Below are 22,866 nucleotides of genomic sequence, written 5' to 3'. Positions count from 1 at the left end.
ATTCTAAAATATACACTACTATTCAGACATTCAGTAAGATTTAGTTGAAAGGAGTTATGCTTATTCACCAATGATGCATTAAACTGATAATAAGTAACAGTAAAGTAATTTATAATGCTACAAAATATTTATATTCAAATAAATGCAGTTCTTTTGAACTTTCGATTCAACAAAGAATCCTGAAATAAAATCAAGATTTTTAGTTTTAATAAACTGCTTTCAACATAGATAATATATCTTTACAATCAGCATATTAGATTGATTTCTGAAGGATCATGTGACACTGAAAACTGGAGTAATGATGCTGAAAATTCAGGTTTGCATCACAGGTGCATAACATAATCAAATAGAAAAGTAATAAATAAATACACATTTCACAATATTACCATTATTACTGCATTTTCTTAGCAAAAAATGGTTGTGAGCATAAGAGCATATGGTGAGCATTAGAGACTTAAAAAAAAAATTAAACTTACTTATACTATACTATTCAAAAGTTTGGGATATGTAATAAAGAAATGCATTTTTTTGGTGTAAACAAACTTTTTCTACCAAACAGTCTAAAGGTCCAAAAAAGACTTATTTTTCATGTCTTGGAGACAAATTTTTGTTCAGCAATTTTGTCCCTACAAGTTAAGTTACACACAAACAAACACACACACATACACACTTACCCGTTTGCTGGGTGATGGTGATAGGTTCACTCTCTCCGTTTTCGGTGACTGTGGTGATGGTGATGTCATAATCAATACCGGGCTCCAGACCGTGCACTGTATAAAAGTCTGTCGTGGGCTCCACAAATTCAACAAAGATTGGGACACTGTCCCCAGCAGCCACCACTGTGATACGGTAGCCGGTAATGGCCGTGGAGTTAAGAGGAGTCCAGCTGAGGCCGATAGTGGAGTCAGTGATGTTGATGTAGTTAAGGTCAGTTATTTTGGGCACATCTGGAGAAGAGAGAAGGTGCCAGAGGCCCAACACAGACAGAGACACAACAAACAGTGCAGAGGTAAGTCATCTGCCCAGAAACAGATCCATCATGGTTCATATTGTGAACACTGAACCATGGAGATGACTGTTGAGAGTATAATATCAGAGTTCTAATGTCATTTTAAATTCAAATACGGACAAAAAAAAATGTGAATTTAGCACTTATGTTCTGTTTGTCAAAATCATCTGATTAGGATTAATGCTGACAACAGAAACATATGCAGATTTTATTGTTGATTCACATTTTGGGGGGGGGGGGGGGGGGTTACTGAGAAAGCAATGTGTATTTATTAATCTCCATGTTCTCTGTATTTAATGTCTCTTGAGGCATTAAAAGCAAGTACATTACACATGCGCTGATTACAATACACATGCTTTAACAAAGTTATTGAGGCAAGGTTATTGAGTTAAAGGGTGATTTGTCTCTCAAAAAGCACTTATACCTACCCGCAGTCACAGTTGTGGAGACAGGAACGCTCTCCATTTCATCCTTCACAGTAAACACGCTGACATTATACTCCACTCCTGGGCTCAGGTTCTCTAATGTGCACGAGTTCTGTCCAGCCTTCACAAACTCCTCCAAAGAGTTCCCTTGCTGTCCATTGGTGGGGGTGCAGGTCACTCTGTATCCCGTGATGTCTGCAGGAACAGAACAAGTGTTTCCAAGGGAAGACCAAGCAGTACATTTGCATACACATGAGAGCTTATTTGAGAGTGTGTTGCACATGCTTTTGTTACACAGTGTTCCTGCATTGTTTTTTATTTCCATAACTTTTTAAGTTGTTTGTAATTACTGGAACACAGCTGCTGCGTCCGAAATCGAATGCTTCCCTTCTATGTAGCCTGAGTAGTATGTCTGAATACATAGTATTCAAAATCTCCAATGTTTAATGAACTATTTGATTGACTGCAGTGGTCCTAGAAGTAAAGTTGTTTTAAATAAGGAGTTTTAGGTAACATATGGTATAAATATCTTTAGCATTTGTGAAAAATGATATAATACAATAATTTACCCACTTGAAAAATGGTTGATTTCTTTCAATTTTCTCATAGACCTCTAGGGCCTCTAATGTTAATGTTGCATGGCTAGAGCCATTTTAATGTTTTTTTTTTTTTATATTTATTTTACGGTGCCACCAAAAGGCCAGTCACTGCTTCCTTTTTCATGTGACCACAGACTGAACCACTAAATATATATACACCTAGTTTTTTCAAGAGTTACAGCCATTTAAGTAAACCCACGGCCACTCCAAACGTTTTTGAGCCAATGATTCCGATGATATTGAATCTGCTACAAACAGTTCAGGATTTATGAGCGATTTCGCACTTTAGATCGCTGTAGCTCACAGTTGGTGCGAGCCTTGGTGATGTTATAGACGGAGTGTGTACTACCATCTTTACGACGTACTGTTTGGTCTGTCCAATCACTTTTAGGGCAGAATGTCGGTGATTGAAAATCCTTGCAATAGCAATAGGGTTCCAGCAGTGGGCAAGTACAATGTCGAGCCATTACTTCCGTCGAGATTCTGAAGTGTGCATTCAATTGACACTTCACTATCCAGTGACGCCATGGGAGATGATTTAAAAATGGTAGTGAAGTGACAGCTGACGCCAATAGGCAGAGATGTATAAAGTACTAGAGACCCAGACTTGAGTAAAAGTACAAGTGCTCTATCAAAAAAGTGACTTGAGTAGAAGTTGAAGTGCTCTTTGGGCACCACACTTAAGTAGAAGTACAAAAGTATTCAACATTTTTGTACTTAAGTATTGCAAGTAGTTTATTTAAAAATGCACTCCTCAAATACTGAAAGTAAAAGTACTGTGTTATATTGTTTTTAAAGAAAGTAGTCAAAAGTTTGAACATCATATTTCATTTGCAAAAACGGTATTTTGCCTAATAGTCTATTTTTCTACCATATACATTGAATAAAATTAACAGCTAGCTAACAACAACTTGCTTTGCACTTTTTTTCTGTTTTCTGATTAAATCTTATGAACCACTCTTACTAAAAACAAATATAAGCATATATTCTTATTTCAAGAGGTGTTCTGAGTAAATTATTTGTTTGTAACACTTTACAATATGGTTTGATTAGTTAACATTACATTAGTTGATGTATTAGACTAATAGCTAACATGAACTAACCATGATCAATACATTTGTTAACGTATTTATTAATCTTTGTTAATCTTAGTCAATAAAAATTCAGCTATTCACTGTTTGTATGTTACTTCACAGTGCACATTAACTATATAAACAAATAGAGAGCAATTTGAGAGCAAGACAGCTCTCATGTTGTTAGACGGTAAATGTGTGTGCGGCCCGGAACACTTGCATATGTGCCCTGACAAGCGTAGCGGTTATTCTATTGTACATCACTCACCAAACAAATAAGGCTTTGGCGGCTAGAAAAAAAAGCAGAACGGGAGCACGCGCAGTCTTCTTGAATCGCTTGATTCGCTCAATGATGTTGCCATCTACTGTTCTGGCAGTGGAAATGTGGGGTTTTGGAATGGAATGATTCGTAGCATTTTTATATTTGTAACGAGTAACTATGCAGCACATAAAAAAATATTGGATCAAAAGTATTAAACTCATCGAAAATAATAATAATAATACTCTACAAAAGTACAGATACCACCTTTTAGTACTTAAGTACAGAAGTGAAGTAGTTCTACTTCGTTACTATACATCTCTGCCAATAGGACATGTCAGTAAGATTATTTGTGTTTAAATTTGAATAAACACATTAAGAAAACGCATTTGTTTTATTCTGAGGAAGATCTTGATACTAACCTGGGATTTTAGCGTCGTTCCACTGAACTGTCAGCTCTCCGGTGTTGGGGTTGGACTCCAGGTTCAGATCCGTGGGTGGAGAAAGAGCTAGGGAGAAAGATAGGCGTAAGACAGCTGCACAGCTCCACCAAACAGTGTGAGAAACTTCTCTCTCACACTCCCACATCTTTAATGAGCTCAACATAATAAGAACAGAAAAATGCACTTACGAGTGACCACCCGTCGAGTGATGGGGTTGCCATGCTCATGACCATTGATAACTGGCTGGACGCTGTAGGTGTACTCAACTCCAGGGGTTAGGCCTGAGATGAGGACACTACCAGACTCTGAGATCTCATCCCTAGGGGCTTCTCCGCCTTGGCTAGGCCTCACTGTCAACTGCAGAGCAAAATTACAGCATAAACATTGGGAATTGAGTGGAATGTGAGAAAGCAGCCGTTAAAGCAAAAAGTAATGGCCTATAGCTGTGCTTCAGTGTCTCTGGTATGTTTCAATAGTACCTTGTATCCAATTTTAGGCACAGGGGTCCAGGAGACAATAATGGAAGTGTCTGTGACATCAGTGCTGAAGTAAGGAGCATTTCCCATCGGCTGAACTAAAATCCAAAAAATACAGGACTACTGCTTTAGCACTTGTGGTTAATCATACAATGTGTGAATGTATTTGGAAGTTTTTTGACAGGCAGACAGAAACTCACTTGTGGTGAAGGTGGCGAGGGACCCCTCACTAAGCACATTGCCTCTTTCTGCATGCAGAGTGGCAGTGTACTCCGTATCAGGCTGCAAGTTGAGGATGGTGTACTGTGACAAGCGAGCGGGAATACGCAGCTGTTTGGGGTTTGAACCCTCAACAGTCAGGAAAAGTCTGTAACCTGTGATTTGAGCCCTAGGAGCCGACCAGATGATTACAGCACTGTCTTCAGTAATGCTAGTGAAATGAACATTGGTGGGTTGGTCAGGCTCTGTCAAGAGAAAGACTTACTGTTAGTTTGCATCATAGTGACAAAAATAATTAAACTTTATTTTGATGGTCCCCTTTAAGCAAGTAACTTTGCACCAACATGTCAACTAACTCTCATTAGAGTATTAGTTGAGTAGACTGTTAAGGTGATTATACAAGGGGCACATTTTGAGCAATGTTGCTTGGGCACTTCACCATTGAGAATGGGCAGCAAATTTCGATCTGGATACTTTAGATCAGTTGTGGGCCCCGTGTCTCACCTTGTTGCCAATTGACAGCAACATTGCTCAAAAATTCCCGTGGATCACCACATTTAGGTTGAGTTAGTAGAATAAGTTGACCTGTAGTTGCAAAGTTACTTATAGTCAGTATAATGTCTGTTGGGGATCATCAAAATGAAGTGTAAGCTGATAAGATCTCTCTAATGAGAGTTAGTAGACATGAAGGTGACACATTACTTAGTTTTAATGTCTAAAGGGGACCATCAAAAAAATCTCCCCAAAAATAACAGCAACACTAAGCCAAGATTTTTGGTATGTACAATTATCAAATGGCTATTATATTATATTATATTATATTATATTATATTATATTATATTATATTATATTATATTATATTATATTATATTATATTATATTATATTATAATGATCTTTTCTCACTTGTAGCTTGCTCTCCAACCAGTGGCTCACTCTCTTCCCCTGATTTGAGAGTAAAGACGAAGAACCGGTAGAGGGTTCCAGGTTGGAGGGGTGTGATCTCAGCATAGGCGTTCTGTGTCACCGGGAGCGGGAGTTGTCTCTCGGTCAATCCATCTGGACCCACCTCACCCACAGACACACGGTACCCAGACACTTCAGTGGATGGACCAGTCCAAGTGATTGTGATCTTAGAGTCAGACACCTCAAAGAACTGCAGATCGGTTGGAGAGGGAACTTCCTCTGTGGGTAGAAAACACTCAGACATTGGTCTACAAAGCATAAAGTTTCATGCTATCCTAATACTTTCAAGGAATAAGGTTGCGCCTTAAAAAAACATAACCATGACCCTTTCTTCCTTTTCAGTCACAAACCTGATTTCAAACCTTCCTTTGAAGGGCTTAGCTGTATCGTACCCTCTCATTCAGACATGGCAATCAATCTGTTTACCAATCTGTAAGACTTGCTCATCTGAGCAAAGGAATTCAGACACCCTACCGACAGACCAGATGGCCTGACAGGGTAAAGAATAACAGGCTTTCAGGACTGTTTGTTTTAGAACCAGCCATAATATTTTAGCAGACATAAAAACCTCATTACATGTAAAGCCTAACTGTCAAACCAGTTTTGTAGCATTTGCACCTTCGAAGCCAATGCGAGTAAAAATGTTCTCATTGAGACCCAGACAGTTTTGAAAAGTTGCAATGTTTGCTGATTTACCAGATCAGTATGAAACAGTCAGATCTCTGAAATGTTCTCCCAGCCAGTCCCCATAAAATCAAGATCCACGCTCTTTCGACACATTACCCTATAAGGATTCGGAGGCATTTGGACGGCGACTCGCTGACTCAACTCAAATGTGATCTTATCTTTGGGCTGCCAGACAAAACACCTAAATCTACTCATAAGAAAACAATAAAAGACATTTATGGCTTGATGACATCATGCTATGTTTCCATTGCACCGCAAAGATCAGACCATTTGTTAAACAGAAGTTATCATCTTCAGATGTATCCTGACACACATCTGAGGTCAAGTAACACATCTCTTCTTCTAAAAATGTGGGTGAATCTCATAAAACCGGGTTTAAAAAAAACTAGGTCATAAATCATCCCAACAATCCAAAATTAATAAAAATAAAATATATAACTGGTGTATGCACGTTCACGAGAGACTGGCGTTCCAGCGTATGAAGTAGGATTCCCCGGTGAGAATATGCTTTTGTTTTGCTCTATCCTCTGCACTTGTCACTGAAATTTACGCTGTAATGTACGACATTAAGCGGAAGTTAGAGATTACAGTTTGTAAAGACTTAAATATGAATATTTTTCTTACACAAATGCATTGCGTCACTTCATAAGGCCTTTATTTACCCCCCTCCCCTCACTTTTATAATGAATGGATGCACTTTTATGGACTTCAAAAAAGAAAAAGGCGTTCACTTCCATTATAAAGCATGGAAGCAACAGGACATGTTTTTATACAACTCTGATTGTGTTCATCTGAAAGAAGAATGTCATATACGCCTAGGATGACTTGAGGTTGAGTAAATCATGGGCTATTTTTCATTTTTGGGTGAACTATCCCTATAATGGTCACAAAAATACCTTCATCCTTTTTATATAAAATTGAATTTCCATCCCCCCCCCCCATACTTTCCAAGATTCACTCATTAAGTGATTTCATACCTGTCAGTGGTTCTCCAGCTGTAGTGACCTGAACAAAAACGGGTTCACTCTCCAGACTCTCTTCCACTGAGAAGATGCTGATGTTATAGAGCAGACCAGGGCGAAGGTCACCCAGGGTCACTGAGGTAGCAGTGTTAGGCAGGTTAAGCTCAGTGCTGCCAGCACTGCCCTCTTCAGATGGTGTGTAAACCACACGGTAACCTAAATATACGAGATATACACTTTTTTTATCATCTGTATTTTGAATACAATTTATATATAGGTGACATAGTGGTTTGTTTTACTAAAGACAGCCTGTGTTTACCCGTGATAGGAGCCACAGGTTTAGACCAGCTGATGATAATGGCAGTCTCCCCCACATCCTCCACTTCATGATCAGAAGGAGCATCAGGAGCTATGGAAGCATAAGCCAAAACATAAGCCAAAAGGATCAAATCATCAAACAGACAAATAGTGCAAGTAGGAGTATTTGTAAGTGGAAGATGTTATAGCCCATGTGCCCATTTTAAAATTCAACAAGAAGTTCACTTTTCACAGCAGTGAAATTTCTCACATAAACACACTTGAGATGCAAGTAGCTAGACTTTATTCAATCTTTACTTTATTTAACATCAGAAGTAAACAAATTAACATGGATAAAACATTATAACGTTTGCCATATTCTTACATTTTTACTTAATAGGCCCATTTACTCCTGGTATTAAGATGCGTTTTGGTTGATCAGATCAAAAAGACACTCCCTGGTGTAACACCGAACACTGTGAGTGAATGTTAGAATTGAAACATGGAAACATGTCTTAATACCAGGTGTAAACAGGGCCTTATGCATGTTTTTGGGGTCATGCATTCTAGGACTAACCATCTTTTATCGGACAGGATTGGATAAAGAAATGACACTATGCATGTACTATTTCCTGCTGAATATTCTTCAGCATGTTCAAACTGTCATCTTATATGGGTTTTCCATTAGGTTACATTTAATAATACTAGAAAGAAGATGAAAGGAAGAACCTAGAAATACACAGAGAGAAAAGTTTCACCTGTAGTCTGGGAAGTGGTAAGGATCAGGTTAGGTTCTCCTTCTCCTGTCACTTCATACACATTTACAGTGTACTTTCTTCCTGGGAGAAGTTCGCTGATGTTCACGGATGTAGCCGTATGAGGAAGGTCTGAAAACGGATAATCAAGTTAACATTACAAATACTGACACATTTAACTTTGTGGACAGATGAGTTTTACTAGTCTCATTGACTAAACCAATGACACACCATGAGATGCACATACTGACCCAAGACTATGGGCTGTCCTGTCTGGCCTCCCTCCTCACTCAGCTCATACTCCACCCTGAATCCAGACACCGTGTCGGACGCAGAAACCCAAGAGATGACGAAACTGCTGGAAGTGATCTCAGTCACAGACTCAGAGGTGTCCATTATTGGAGGGGGCTGGGTGGTCTCTCCCTCAGAGGTAGCCACTAGGGAAGAAATGGAAAGGGGAATGTTAACAAACATGCTTCTAAAAAGGCTTTTTTGAGGGGCCACAGCGAGTCTCATTCACAAACTGGTTAATAATTATTTATGCTTGAAAACTGCGTGTATAAACTGTGCATAAACAATTATATGCACAAGCAAGTTTCATGAATATGAGACACATTGAGACACATCTGAGGTCAAGTAACACATCTCTTCTTCTAAAAATGTGGGTGAATCTCATAAAACCTGGTTTTAAAAAAAATAGGTCATAAATCATCCCAACAATCCAAAATTAATAAAAATAAAATATATAACTGGTGTATGCACGTTCACGAGAGACTGGCATTCCAGTGTATGAAGTAGGATTCCCCGGTGAGAATATGCTTTTGTTTTGCTCTATCCTCTGCGCTTGTCACCGAAATTTACACTGTAATGTACGACATTTAGCGGAAGTTAGAGATTACAGTTTGTAAAGACTTAAATATGAATATTTTTCTTACACAAATGCATCGTGTCACTTCAGAAGGCCTTTATTTACCCCTCTCCCCTCACTTTTATAATGAATGGATGCACTTTTATGGACTTCAAAAAAGAAAAAGGCATTCACTGCCATTATAAAGCATGGAAGCAACAGGACATGTTTTTATACAACTCTGATTGTGTTCATCTGAAAGAAGAATGTCATATACGCCTAGGATGACTTGAGGTTGAGTAAATCATGGGCTATTTTTCATTTTTGGGTGAACTATCCCTATAATGGTCACAAAAATACCTTCATCCTTTTTATATAAAATTGAATTTCCATTCCCCCCCCCCCATACTTTCCAAGATTCACTCATTTAGTGATTTCATACCTGTCAGTGGTTCTCCAGCTGTAGTGACCTGAACAAAAACGGGTTCACTCTCCAGACTCTCTTCCACTGAGTAGATGCTGATGTTATAGAGCAGACCAGGGCGAAGGTCACCCAGGGTCACTGAGGTAGCAGTGTTAGGCAGGTTTAGCTCAGTGCTGCCAGCACTGCCCTCTTCAGATGGTGTGTAAACCACACGGTAACCTAAATATACGAGATATACACTTTTTTTATCATCTGTATTTTGAATACAATTTATATATAGGTGACATAATGGTTTGTTTTACTAAAGACAGCCTGTGTTTACCCGTGATAGGAGCCACAGGTTTAGACCAGCTGATGATAATGGCAGTCTCCCCCACATCCTCCACTTCATGATCAGAAGGAGCATCAGGAGCTATGGAAGCATAAGCCAAAACATAAGCCAAAAGGATCACATCATCAAACAGTCAAATAGTGCAAGTAGGAGTATTTGTAAGTGGAAGATGTTATAGCCCATGAGCCCATGTTAAAATTTAACAAGAAGTTCACTTTTCACAGCAGTGAAATTTCTCACATAAACACACTTGAGATGCAAGTAGCTAGACTTTATTCAATCTTTACTTTATTTAACATCAGAAATAAACAAATTAACATGGATAAAACATTATAACGTTTGCCATATTCTTACATTTTTACTTAATAGGCCCATTTACACCTGGTATTAAGATGCGTTTTGGTTGATCGGATCAAAAAGACACTCCCTGGTGTAACACCAAACACTGTGAGTGAGTGTTAGAATTGAAACATGGAAACATGTCTTAATACCAGGTGTAAACAGGGCCTTATGCACGTTTTTTGGGGTCATGCATTCAAGGACTAACCATCTTTTTTCGGACAGGATTGGATAACGAAATGACACTATGCATGTACTATTTCCTGCTGAATATTCTTCAGCATGTTCAAACTGTCATCTTATATGGGTTTTCCATTAGGTTACATTTCATAATATTAGAAAGAAGATGAAAGGAATAGGGAACAGGAAAAAAAAAATAGAAATACACAGAGAGAAAAGTTTCACCTGTAGTCTGGGAAGTGGTAAGGATCAGGTTAGGTTCTCCTTCTCCTGTCACTTCATACACATTTACAGTGTACTTTCTTCCTGGGAGAAGTTCGCTGATGTTCACGGATGTAGCCGTATGAGGAAGGTCTGAAAACGGATAATCAAGTTAGCATTACAAATACTGACACATTTAACTTTGTGCACAGATGAGTTTTACTAGTCTCATTGACTAAACCAATGACACACCATGAGATGCACATACTGACCCAAGACTATGGGCTCTCCTGTCTGGCCTCCCTCCTCACTCAGCTCATACTCCACCCTGAATCCAGACACTGTGTCGGACGCAGAAACCCAAGAGATGACGAAACTGCTGGAAGTGATCTCAGTCACAGACTCAGAGGTGTCCACCATCGGAGGGGGCTGGGTGGTCTCTCCCTCAGAGGTAGCCACTAGGGAAGAAATGGAAAGGGGAATGTTAGCAAACATGCTTCTAAAAAGGCTTTTTTGGGGGGCTACAGCGAGTCCCATTCACAAACTGGTTAATAATAATTTATGCTTGAAAACTGCGTGGATAAATTGTGCATAAACAAATATATGCACAAGCAAGTTTCATGAATATGAGACACATTGGCATTGGTATGGTTGAATGACCTACATGAGCCTTGCACGGTGGAGAAATCAAAACGAGTGGTTTCTCTACGTCCAAAACGCAGGATGCTGATGAGTTGGCCCTCGTAAATGACTCCTGGCTTCAGTCCTGCGATAGTGTAAGAGTTCAGATGGCCTGGAATAGTGACCTCCATCCATTGGATATGGGTGTTTTTCTGTAAAAAAAAATAATACAAAAAAATAGTGGGTTGCAGCTCAACTATCACTCACTATTCTGTATTAGATAAATAACCTCTCTAAGGTAATCAGTGCTCAATTTGATTCAAAAAGTAAAGTTTACGCCACTAAAGAGACTCACCGGCCTCCATTTGAGTATGTACTGTGTGATGTGTGCAGAAGCCGGGGCGTTCCATTGGATGGGGTGGGAGTTGGGCTGGTTGCCAGATTCTGATATAATCACCTGGACTGGACGATGACCACCTGATAGAGAGGTATATAAAATATTCAGAATTTAAATAATATTTACAGCCAAGAGCACCCATACTTGTAAATTGCAAAATTATACAATGCTAGTAGCTCATCATGCTAATACTGTACGACAACAAATACAGAGTATTGAGCAGTGTTTTCACCACATTCATATTGAGAACGAGCCGAGATGTTTTGTGGCCTAAAAAATGCATAAAGGTGTTCTAGGAAAGAGGAAAAAAACTGTTTTAGCTTTAGTGTGTTCTGTTCCTTTTGGGAGACACTGAAATGGGAAACGTAGCACTAGCTTGTGAGATTCTTACCACAGTTTCAGCACTGAGACATGAGGATAAGAGGACCACCACAACGGTCTCAGGCTTTCAAACCTTTTAATCTAACAGACAAACTGTTTTTACAGTCACAACAATTCTGAAACCCTCAGCAACTGTTCTGAAGTGGAAAATCTCTTATTTCTCAACACTGAATTTAAAACTCATGTAGCCTTATATAGCAATATCCTCAAATTGCTTCTGATTTAAATCTGGTCCCCATTTCTCCCAATTACAGCCATGAGGGTAGTCTGTGTACAGCACTTAAAGTTCACTTAGTCTGCATTACGTTCCGCCAGCCTGCACCAGCCTCACCCCCACTGTTCCCAGCCTTCTCACAGCTGGACGCCATTACTGAAGGATATTGCTCTGGGGTTGCTCCACTCAATAAGCAAAGGGAGGACTTCTGACCCCAACAAGCTCTCACAAAGAGGGAAAACTTGATTAATGTAGACCTTGTCAGATCTTGGTTGTGGTTGTGTATAAATACATATAATTAGCAAAAAATAATTTTGTGATAAAAAAGGAATGTATTAAGATAAACAACATAAAGTACTGGTCATTAGTGATGGGTAATATGACCAAATTAATTGTTTATTAATTTTATATCACGGTCATTGTAGAAAAACGTATTCACTAGCATTCAGAAGTCTGGGGTCAGTATGATTTTTGGAAGAAATTAAAACTTTCACTCAGCAAGGACGCATTACATTTTTAAAAAAAGTAACAGTAAAGACAATTGCAATATTAAAAAAGATTTCCATTTCAAATGCACGCTGTTCTTCTTAACTTTCTATTCTTCAAAGATTTCTGAAGGATCATGTGACACTGAAGTAATGACTGCTGCAAATTCAGCTTTGCATCACAAGAATAAATTACATTTAAAAATATACAAAAAAATATATTTTCAATTGTAATAATATTTCACAATATAATTTTTTTGCTGTATTTTGTATCTAATAAATGCAGCCTTGGAGAGCATAAAAGACAAATATTAGCCCCAAACTTTTGAAAGGTAGTGTATAGATCACATAACAAACCAACAATCGATAAGACAGTACAGAAATGGCTTTACACTAACAAAAAACAATAGTGAATTATAAATATAACTGAATGTCATTATTTGAAGTCAATATTAAATAGGCAATTTATGCACAAACAGGCATGGTATGGAACAACGTCAAAATAAAATCATTCCCAAATCAACAAAGCTATCTAGATTTGGAAAAGCATGCTATAGTTTCTTAATTTTGAATGTTTTTTTTTTTTTACATGACCAGTTAAACGTTTCCACTGTCATTCCATCCAGCCCTAGCTGGTTTACTTTACAGATGCCGTGCAAGCAGAAAAAGTAACAGTTTTGGTTGAAATTCAAACTAATTCCCAACACAGGACGAAAAAACTCAAAGACAAACAAACAGTGCCAAAAGGGATGCAGGGGGTGATTGAGACAGCTGTGTTGATTGGGTGTGTGCCTTTCTCCTTTCTCCAGGGAACTTCAAAAGAACAGACGGTAAACACAAGGCATGGGCCCACCCAAATCAAGGTGTGGATGAGGGCATCTTAAAACCAACATCCTTGATTTCAAGTGTTGCAAGAGGACGAGCATTTGTCCGTTGTAAAAGAAAAGATCACAAGGAAGAGCAAACCCTAATCACCACTTCAACAAAACACCTGGGAGAAATGGCAAACAGCACACTTGCTCTCAGTAAACATCTGGAAGCCTTTGACTTCCAATCCTCTCCCCACCCATGCCCACAAGACTACTTATAGTACACAGTGTGACCCACATACTCTGTGTGTGTGTGTGTGTGTCTCCTTGTTTATATTACATTGTGGGGACCAAATGTCCCCATAAGGATAGTAAAACCTGAGATCAACAACATTATGGGGACCAGCCAGCAGTCCCCACTTTTCAAAAGGCTTATAAATCATACAGGATGAGGTTTTTTTGTGGAAAATGTAAAAATGCAGAATGGTTCCTGTGATGGGTAGGTTTAGGGGTAGGGGCAGTGTAGGGGGATAGAATGTCCAGTTTGTATGGTATAAAAACCATTACATCTATGGAGAGTCCCCACAAAGATAGTGAATGTGTGTGGGTGTGCGTGAGAGAGAGGGGACGTGCCCCATAAAAATAAAATACAAAAGATGCTGTTTACTTACCAGAGAAAGACTGCTGAGGCTCGCAACTCAACTCCCCGATGCCATTTCCATAGCAGTAACATCTGTAGTGAATTCCCTGAATAAGTTTGTCCCAGGACTCTCCAATCTGATAGAACACTCTAGTCTCTGGCTCCTGGCACTGATCTGGAAATGGAAATCGGAGTAACAGTCATTATCCTGCTATTAAAACTGATAATCCTTAGGCTCCAATTTTGAGGAAGAGGCACTCTAATTGTTTCAAGAAAAGTTCATTTAAGCAAATGAAGACAAATTCCCCATTTCAGTTCTAATTGATGAAACCGTAGATGTAGCTGGCTTACCAATAGCGTCACACTTCCAGCGTCCACGGCCTTGGCCGAAACAGGTGCAGTTCATCATGTAGCCTTCCTCATGCTGTTTAGTGAAAGTCTGATTTACTTCGTAGGTCAAATGATCCACAATGCACTGGTCTGAAAGAAGAAAAGACATGTATTTTTTCCTATAAATTAATCACTTATTCTACAAACCCCTATAAACTCACATAACTTACAAATGGGAGATGACAACCCTTACCTTTGATTTGTGAGTAAGCAATGCAGCTCCATTCTCCACGACCATTGCCCACACACGTACAGCGCATCATGTGACCCAGAACATCATGGCGTCTGTCCCACTGATCTCCCACACGATGCATCATACCCTCGCCAGTGGTACACACCTCCTCATGAGCTGAAGGAAACCGATCAAGATCAACACTAACATCAGTAAACAGCAGAAATATGTTTAATTGATTTACTTGATGACATTATTCGCAAAACTCTAGATTTAAATTCTCCTCGACTGTCCTTCTAAAAACATTTAAGGTGGATCAGCCAATGAGACAAGAACATATCTCTATTTTGGAAGCACTTAAGGACTTTTCACAAACACAACCATCTAAATCCTTCAAAGAACAACAAGAAAGGCCTGTTCACGCCAAAAAGCAACAACTATAAAGACAACTATATTAGCGGCCACATAAACGCACAATAACTTTCTGTTTCTTCTCAACGCATGCTGCAGTTTTGTCCTCTGCCGTTTTAAATGCATGCACTCTTTAAAGCAGGATATATCTGTATTGTTAGATTTAATTCTTATGCTTGGTGTGAACGGGCCAAGGGGAACTTAAGGGTGTACATAAGCTTGTCACGATTATTGATTAATCGTTTGACCATGGTAATTTGGTCTAATTGCAATTATTATTACAATCAAAGGCCTTTCTTCATATGGAATAAAGTATTGAATGGAGGGAAAGAAAGCTCTCAGATTGCATTAAATATCATAATTTGGGTTTCGAAGGCAAGCGAAAGTCTTACGGGTTTGGAGCGACATGGGGGTGAGTAATTAATGACAGAACTTTCATTTTTGGGAGATCTCACCCTTTAAATCATTAAATCACAATTATTTATATGAAAATTAACCATCACCACATAATTCATAATCATGACAGGCCTAAGAGTGATATTTGTAGCTTTTAAGCTAACGCCAAAGTTAATAATTTTGCTTGAGGAAGAGACCAAATCCGGTTAGTTGAATGAGTAATTAGCGGGTCACTTAGGCTCAAACAGCTATAACTCAATTTTAATGATCATAGATCCATAAAGCTCAAAGCAGTTCCTTACAAACAGCCTCATTGTTTTAACTGGGATATCATTGATTGGTGTATTTGATTAATAAATGAGGATGAGAGTGCGGAAATATCTCCAAGGTTAAGAGTGGAGGAGGCTACACAGCTGCCCTGGAGAGGAGCCAGATATATATTCTTCACTGCCAGCCAGACTCTGGTCCAAAGCCAACCTCCCTCCGTCTGCAGCCCCACACAGCTGAGGGGCCACGGCTATCACAGACGGGCAGAAATGTGTGCTTAAACAATGGCTGCAGCTTCCAAAGTATAAGTATTGAAAGTTCTTTTCCACATTTTGCAAATTCAGTAAAGTAAGTAATATATTACACTGAAGAAAAAACAACAGCTGATGCATGACAATGGTTCCTGTGTTGGGACAGAAATCCCTGCCCCCTACAAAACAAACACTACAGTGAAACACAAAGAGCAGCCCTGGTTTCAATCTATGTCAGATCACTGAAACCCACCACTATCAATAAACTCCCCACGGTTCGCTTGGCTCTAACTGGCACCTTGGTGACAGAGACACCCATCAAAGCTCAGTCAGAAGGAGGTGTTTATGTAAATATGGCTGAATAGGTGCCAAGTGATCTTTTATTCCACGTAGTTAACATCCTTGTCTTAACTGTTACCAGATCTCTTCAAACACAGACCACAAGGTAAATTAAAAAGTTGTGAGACTTATTTTATATATTCAATCTGATTGCAACGTTTCTCAATATCGTATTAGAAGTTTAGGATAAAATAATTTGCTCAAGGCACGTTATTAAGATCTAAGGTTGTGTCTCCTAAAAGCTTCGTAAGCCAAAGTTCCACCAATGGTCTCTACGATCAACTTTTGAGAAACGCCACCCAGGATAGCTACAGGACTAAAGTGCTTTCATAACATTATAGTTCTCCATCTTCTTATGAGCCAAGCTTTAGTCAAGTCCTAGCCTGTTACTCTCACTCTCTCTCTCTCTCTCTCTCTCTCTGGCTCTAACATTTATTGCTAGTTTAAAACTGGCACTTACCTGCCATGGGACAGAAGCCAAACCGCTGCTCTCGGTCATAGTTATAAGTTGTGCCGCACCATTTCATGCCATCTCTCCTGCCGTCAGCGGTGCAGTCAGTGTAGTTACGGCCGTTGTAGAGGAATGGGAACTGACAGAGTGCGCCATTGGAGTTTCCTCCTCTGGTTGTGACCATGACTAAAAATTAAGATATTTACCAGTGAAAAACAGCAACAGTTTCAAGGAAAAGTTTTGACTTTCAAAAAAATTTATGTCAAGGACAATCCCCCCAAAAGACCCTGGGGTTAAAGGGTTAAGTTCACCCAAAAATGAAATTGATGTCATTAATGACCCTAATGTCGTTCCACACAGTTTAAGATGTTTTATATAAGTCAGAGAGCTTTTCTTTTCCTTCAATAAAAGTGAATGCACACTATACTGTCCAGGTCCAGAAAGGGAATAAAAACATAATCCTAGTAGTCGATATGTGACATTAGTCAGTTTATTAGAATCTCTTGAAGCATCAAAAATACATTTTGGTCAACAACAACAACAAAATAAAAATCACAAAAACTATGACTTTATTCAGCATTGTCTTCTCTTCCGGTTTGGTTTTCAATCCTCAAATAAAGATTTGAATGGTTGTGAATCAGCGTATTGATTCATGATTCAGATTACCAATGTCACGTGATTTCAGCAGTTTGGCAGGCGATCCGATTCATGAATCAATACGCTGATTCACAACAATTTGACTCTTTATTTGATGATTGAAAACCAAACTGACAATGCTGAATAAAGTCGTAGTTTTTGTGATTTTTGGACCAAAATGTATTTTCAATGCTTCAAGAGATTCTAATGAACTAACTAATGTGACATATGGACTACTTTGATTATGTTTTTATTCCCTTTCTGGACATGGACAGTATAGTGTGCATACACTTACACACGCTCTCGGACTAAATATAAAATATCTTAAACTGTGTTCCGAAGATGAACTGAGGTCTTACGGGTGTGGAACGACATTAGGATGAGCCAATAAAGACATCATTTTCATTTTTGGATGAATCAACCCTTTGAAGGACCCTGCTCACGGGTACATGGCTCACTCAAGGTTTGAACCAACAGCCCAGAGCTTTAACCCCTAAACCACCATATGACATGAGTAGTTAAATTATGTAGATAGAAGCAAAAATAAAACGAAAATCAAACTAGATATCCTTTTTTTTAAGAATCGCACTACCATTTTTTTAATACATGCTTTTATTCAGCAAAGATGCATTACATTATTCAAAAGTGACAGTAAACCATTTCAAATAAATGGTTTTCAACATTGATAATAATAGCAATATTTCTTGAGCACCAAACTAGCATATCAGAATGATTTCTGAAGGATCATGTACTGGACTGGTCTAATGATGCTGAAAATTCAGCTTTGCATCACAGAAATAAATTACAAAATTAAAAATTAAAACATTTAAATTGAGATAATTTGAGAGATATTTTGCAATATTAGTGCAAATAATAAATGCTAATAAATCCAGTCTGGGTGGGCATAAGACATACTAACTTACCAAGCTCAATCTTTTGAACGGTAGTGTATATAAACTCACCATGTTTGCTGGTACAGAAGGAGTACTTGTAGTCCTTCTCAAAGTCTGATGAGGTGCTGCACCAAAGCTGCCCATCACTCCTTCCCTCGGATATGCAGGAGTAGAAAGTTTTCCCCCTGAACACAAAAGGGAAGACGCACGGCTGGCCACCTGAGCTCCCACCATACACCTGGGACTGGCTCTCTATACACACATGAAAAAAGAGAATGTAAAAAAAGAGAGCACAGCATTCAATCTAAACGAACAGCAGCAGATTCAATCCCATAAAACAGACCAACCCGATGAACAAAAACACTAACCTGACTCTTCACAGCTGACACCGTTCCCCAAGCACGTACACAACATCTGTTTGTTGCCTTGGGTCTTCATCCACCGCATTCCCAAGGCGTAGGAAACACCTGCGTCTGTCAGACAGGATCCCTCCACGGGGTGTTCAGGCACAGCATGCGGCTGGAACACCGCAGGCTGGACATTGGTCACCACACGAGACCCAGTACCTAGAGCACAAAATAACATGTGGATACACTTTTACTGTAGGGCCAGATTTACTAAAAGCTTGCACCGGTGCAAACCACCTTTTTTGTATTAAAAAACTACTGACAAAATTTACTAAAGACATCCAGAGCAAAATTAGTGGTGAAAAGGTGTGGGCAGAGTTATTTTTGTGGATGACCTTACTGTTTTTAAAAAAAATTGCTTTCTCACTGTAATTTGCCCTCTTTAGTAAATCTGACTTTTTCCATCTACATCAGTGATACTCAAATCACTAGGGGCCCACTGCAAAATGTAAATTTTGTTATATTACCAATCTTGCCTAAAATGCTAAGAAATAAAGATATACAGCTCTCAAAATAAATATGTTGGACATCATGATGTTTTGTCAAAAGATATTTAATGCAAGTGGCATCCAACCCTTTTGGTGTATTTGAAATACACTGCTTTCATAGTGAATTTTTGCTTTTAGTGTTTTGGAGCTTGATAAATGTGGCCACTTTGAACTGTAGAAAAGTGTTGTATGACCAAAAAAACCTGCAAATGGGTTTGGAATGACATTTTTTGTAGACTAATCCATATTTCTGAAATTTCACCTAAAATGGCCTGTTTGACTGGTATGCATAGTTAGCCTTAGTGAATCTATGTCAACACAGAAGAAAGCCCTATGTGCTTACTAACTCCTGACAGACACCACATGTTTGTGTCGAGCCATTCGTTAGTTTGGTTGCTTGATGAGAAAGTGATGAAATGTTGCTGCAATAAACGCTTTAAGAACTCAAACAACAGTAGCAGCGGATGACTATTATTCTGTTGCGCGGAACTGAGGAACAACTGATGACTGCACTATTTAATGTTTGGTTGACCAATCAGCAGAAAGGGGCATATTTTTCCCGCCCACATGCCCACAAGATCAAACATTCAAGCTTTTTATTATTAATAAGGTAAAAACTAAAAGAATCAAGTATTTTTTTTAAACTAATGATACACACAGATGTTTGTTTATATTTTAAAATTTTCCTTTTAGTTTTAATGAGTAATTTTGTTTAGCATTTCTATTAGTAATTTTTTTTTTAGTTTCAGTTTTAGTGCTTCAACTATTATTATTTTAAGGTTTTCATTTAATATTTATATTTTATTGTTTTATTTTTAATTGGCATTAAATAAAGATACATTTATAAATAATACATTTAATAAAGGTTCTTACCCAGGCTAGTAGTGTGCAGTGATGCATGTCTCTCGCACTTCCACTCTCCACGTCCATTTCCAGTACACAAACACTGTAGCACATGTCCTTGAGAATCTGTCTTGCTCCATGTGTCCCCGATCCGGTAAGAAGTGCGTGTGTCTTGGTCGTTACAGCGGTCTGTGAGACACACACAATCATACAATGCAGATGTCTCTCATCAGAACCATGTTGCGGTTCTTCATAACTAACAAAATAACTGGTAAAGCTCTTCTGAGTTAACAACATTTTAATAAAACACTGTAAAGTTAAAGTTTTTCCCTCTTCTACCCAGTAAAACGAGTTATTGTGCTGATGCCAGAGGTTTTAAATGCACTTTGAGTGGATAATTAAAGTGAAATCCAGTTGGACAGATGGAAGATTGGGAAAGGGAGTTGTGTGTGGTTTGGACTGTTCCATTATTCTAAAAGGGGGGGGTTCTTACTTCTGGATGTGCATGTAATACGTCCATTTCCTTCCCCGAGGCAGGTGCAGTCTACCATCATCCAGCCCTGGTAAGGTTTCTCCCAGGTTTCACCAACCATGTAGGATGCGCTAGCTGCATTGTCAAAACAGCGCTCCGCTTTTAAAAGAAAAAAAAAGGGTTTAATAATATGAGGATGTTAAAACTATAACATAACATTTAAGTTCCTTTCCATCATGAGCAAAACCACTGTAATTAATTACAGAGGCCATTAAATTACTTCATGATTCAAGATTAGTTCCTGTGTCAACATATTTTATATTGAAAAAGGGAATTTGGGTGGGACATATTGAATTGCAGATAGTTTGCCAGTGTTATGATGACCGTGATTTGCTTGGTGGTAGAAAGGCAAAATACATTCTCATTCTAGAGAGCATTTGATTGGACAAAATCTATATAGTGCAGGATGAGTCATCAATTATTTTGGTCTGTTTTCCCAGAAGTGAAAGTCAATTTTAAAATGCATATATCTGCTAAAAGTAATCTGCTAACAATGTTTGAAAGTATACAATCATAATACCGACACAAACGTACAGAGAAAAATCTTGATGGGGTCTTTAAATGCCAAAACTCACCAACAGGTTTGCAGGTCCACTCTCCTTTCCCATTTCCCAAACACACGCACTCCAGCATGTAGTCTCCGGTGTCATGGGGTCTCTTCCATGTGTCTCCAATCTTGTAGGAGTGCCCTCCTTCATGACAGCGGTCTACAACAGAGTCCAAGTAGGTAAAGAGCAGCACAACTCCCAAAACTGTAATTCCCAAAGAGCGGTTAAGTACAGTGAAGGAAAGTTCCAGTCTACCCACTTGCAATGGTGCAACTGATTTTCCCTCTGCCAGAGCCAATGCAAGTGCAGTCCCAGATCATCCCATCCTTGGGCCTCTCATAAGTCTCCCCGACCCGATAGGAACGAGAGTTTACTTTATCATAGCAGGTCTCTTCAGCTGGGAAAACACATGGACACATGTTCTTCATACTATACTTCAAACTTAACTTGTCATGCTATATATATATATATATATATATATATATATATATATATATATATATATATATATATGTGTGTGTGTGTGTGTGTGTGTGTGTGTGTGTGTTAGTTATTAATTCAAATGCATTCCAGTTCTGTGTCCCAGAGAATAAAACCAACCGAAAGGCACTCACCATCAGGCTTCGATTTACACTTTATTCCAGAAACTCCATGACAAGTGCAGATCAGTGTGTTTCCCAGAAAACTGCGCTCCCACTTCTCTCCAACTTCATAAAACCGACTATTTTCAATACAGCCATCTGCATACGACACAAGAGAACGCTTCTGAGCTTTATCAACAAAAAACAACGATCACGCACACAAAAAAAAAAAAAAAAAAAAAAAAACGAATCACTACTGTACATTTCCCATCTTTTAATTAACATTTTACGTGCGTAAAATTTACGATTTCAAAATAATCAAAACAAAAACAAACAAATGCAGGACCGCATACCTTGGGACACGGATGACACAGAGTGTTCCTGAGCTTGTCTCCTATGTTTCCCCGTTCCTTTCGGCATACACTGCACAGTGCAGACGAGCAAAGCCACTGCCAACGCCGTGCCCAAAGGGCCACCGGACATTTTCACAGGTGAGATGAAACACAAGTAAACAAATACTGAACCCTTCCTTTCCTAGGTTCGAGGAGACGCAGTAGTACTCTGGCTTTGGGATTCAGGGTCACTACAGCCTCTTTCAGTCTCCAAGTTCCCTCTTGTGCGTTTCCCTCCCTGTGCGTCCTGCCCCTTCTGCTCTCACGCGCACCTCTGCGGAGAGCTCAGATGTGCGGAGCGCTTTTATTTGACCTCAACATTCCGCCCTGGAGGAGGAACTACCCCTGCACACGCGTATGAGAGCGTCGGCCAGCCATGCAGACAGACACTCAATCTGAAGCTCGCTTTTTGGGCAAAAAGTTTAGGATGATGAAGCTAACGCTAGCAAACAAGCACTCTCGGTGTAGTGCACTCAGCTTTTGTTTGATAAATATTGTTAACCCAACACGCCAGTGTGCAATAATGACCCAAATCTGTCTGTTTGAGGAAGCCTGTGACTGTACTAATCTAATAGAGATCATGCTACAGTTGGAGCGCATGAATGTCCAACGTCCCATTCACAGATGGTTCAGGGCTGCACCCATCTGAAACCAATTAGACAAACTCCTAGCTTTGATAATACTTCCCTGGTGGCGAAATAAAGTCATTCTCAGTTTACTGTCACCCTTAAAAAGACATAACGATTGAACGAAGACTCATAAGACACAGATATAGCTGTTAATTAAAAGACTCTTTCTTTTAGACATTTTAGTTCTGAGTTTACATGGCA

The 22,866-nt window shown here is 39.0% G+C and overlaps 1 protein-coding gene across 2 annotated transcripts in view; it reads right to left on the bottom strand.

Annotated features, from left to right (window-relative positions):
* The window catches only part of fn1a (fibronectin 1a), a 36,888-nt gene extending 14,245 nt beyond the window's left edge, over positions 1–22,643 (bottom strand). For both annotated transcript variants that reach the window (XM_067443467.1, XM_067443468.1), the window contains exons 1-29: positions 21,998–22,643; positions 21,678–21,803; positions 21,323–21,460; positions 21,091–21,222; positions 20,477–20,614; positions 20,014–20,172; positions 18,614–18,811; positions 18,315–18,497; positions 16,726–16,902; positions 14,623–14,778; positions 14,391–14,519; positions 14,071–14,214; positions 11,469–11,590; positions 11,157–11,325; positions 10,765–10,950; positions 10,517–10,645; positions 9,764–9,853; positions 9,460–9,660; positions 8,422–8,607; positions 8,174–8,302; positions 7,438–7,527; positions 7,134–7,334; positions 5,410–5,688; positions 4,485–4,748; positions 4,288–4,382; positions 3,997–4,165; positions 3,788–3,874; positions 1,438–1,629; positions 675–947 (exon numbers count right to left, since the gene is read on the bottom strand). In XM_067443467.1, the coding sequence (XP_067299568.1) occupies positions 675–947; positions 1,438–1,629; positions 3,788–3,874; positions 3,997–4,165; positions 4,288–4,382; positions 4,485–4,748; positions 5,410–5,688; positions 7,134–7,334; positions 7,438–7,527; positions 8,174–8,302; positions 8,422–8,607; positions 9,460–9,660; positions 9,764–9,853; positions 10,517–10,645; positions 10,765–10,950; positions 11,157–11,325; positions 11,469–11,590; positions 14,071–14,214; positions 14,391–14,519; positions 14,623–14,778; positions 16,726–16,902; positions 18,315–18,497; positions 18,614–18,811; positions 20,014–20,172; positions 20,477–20,614; positions 21,091–21,222; positions 21,323–21,460; positions 21,678–21,803; positions 21,998–22,127 (4,672 nt within the window). In that variant the 5' untranslated portion in view covers positions 22,128–22,643. The remainder of the gene's footprint in view (positions 1–674; positions 948–1,437; positions 1,630–3,787; positions 3,875–3,996; positions 4,166–4,287; positions 4,383–4,484; positions 4,749–5,409; positions 5,689–7,133; positions 7,335–7,437; positions 7,528–8,173; positions 8,303–8,421; positions 8,608–9,459; positions 9,661–9,763; positions 9,854–10,516; positions 10,646–10,764; positions 10,951–11,156; positions 11,326–11,468; positions 11,591–14,070; positions 14,215–14,390; positions 14,520–14,622; positions 14,779–16,725; positions 16,903–18,314; positions 18,498–18,613; positions 18,812–20,013; positions 20,173–20,476; positions 20,615–21,090; positions 21,223–21,322; positions 21,461–21,677; positions 21,804–21,997) is intronic.
* Positions 22,644–22,866: the final 223 nt, after the last annotated feature.

Source organism: Pseudorasbora parva, chromosome 5 (genome assembly GCF_024679245.1).
Source record: "Pseudorasbora parva isolate DD20220531a chromosome 5, ASM2467924v1, whole genome shotgun sequence".
NCBI classification, from domain to species: domain Eukaryota; kingdom Metazoa; phylum Chordata; class Actinopteri; order Cypriniformes; family Gobionidae; genus Pseudorasbora; species Pseudorasbora parva.
Note: the sequence above shows the minus strand (reverse complement) of the source record. Positions and strands in the feature narration are given on the sequence as shown.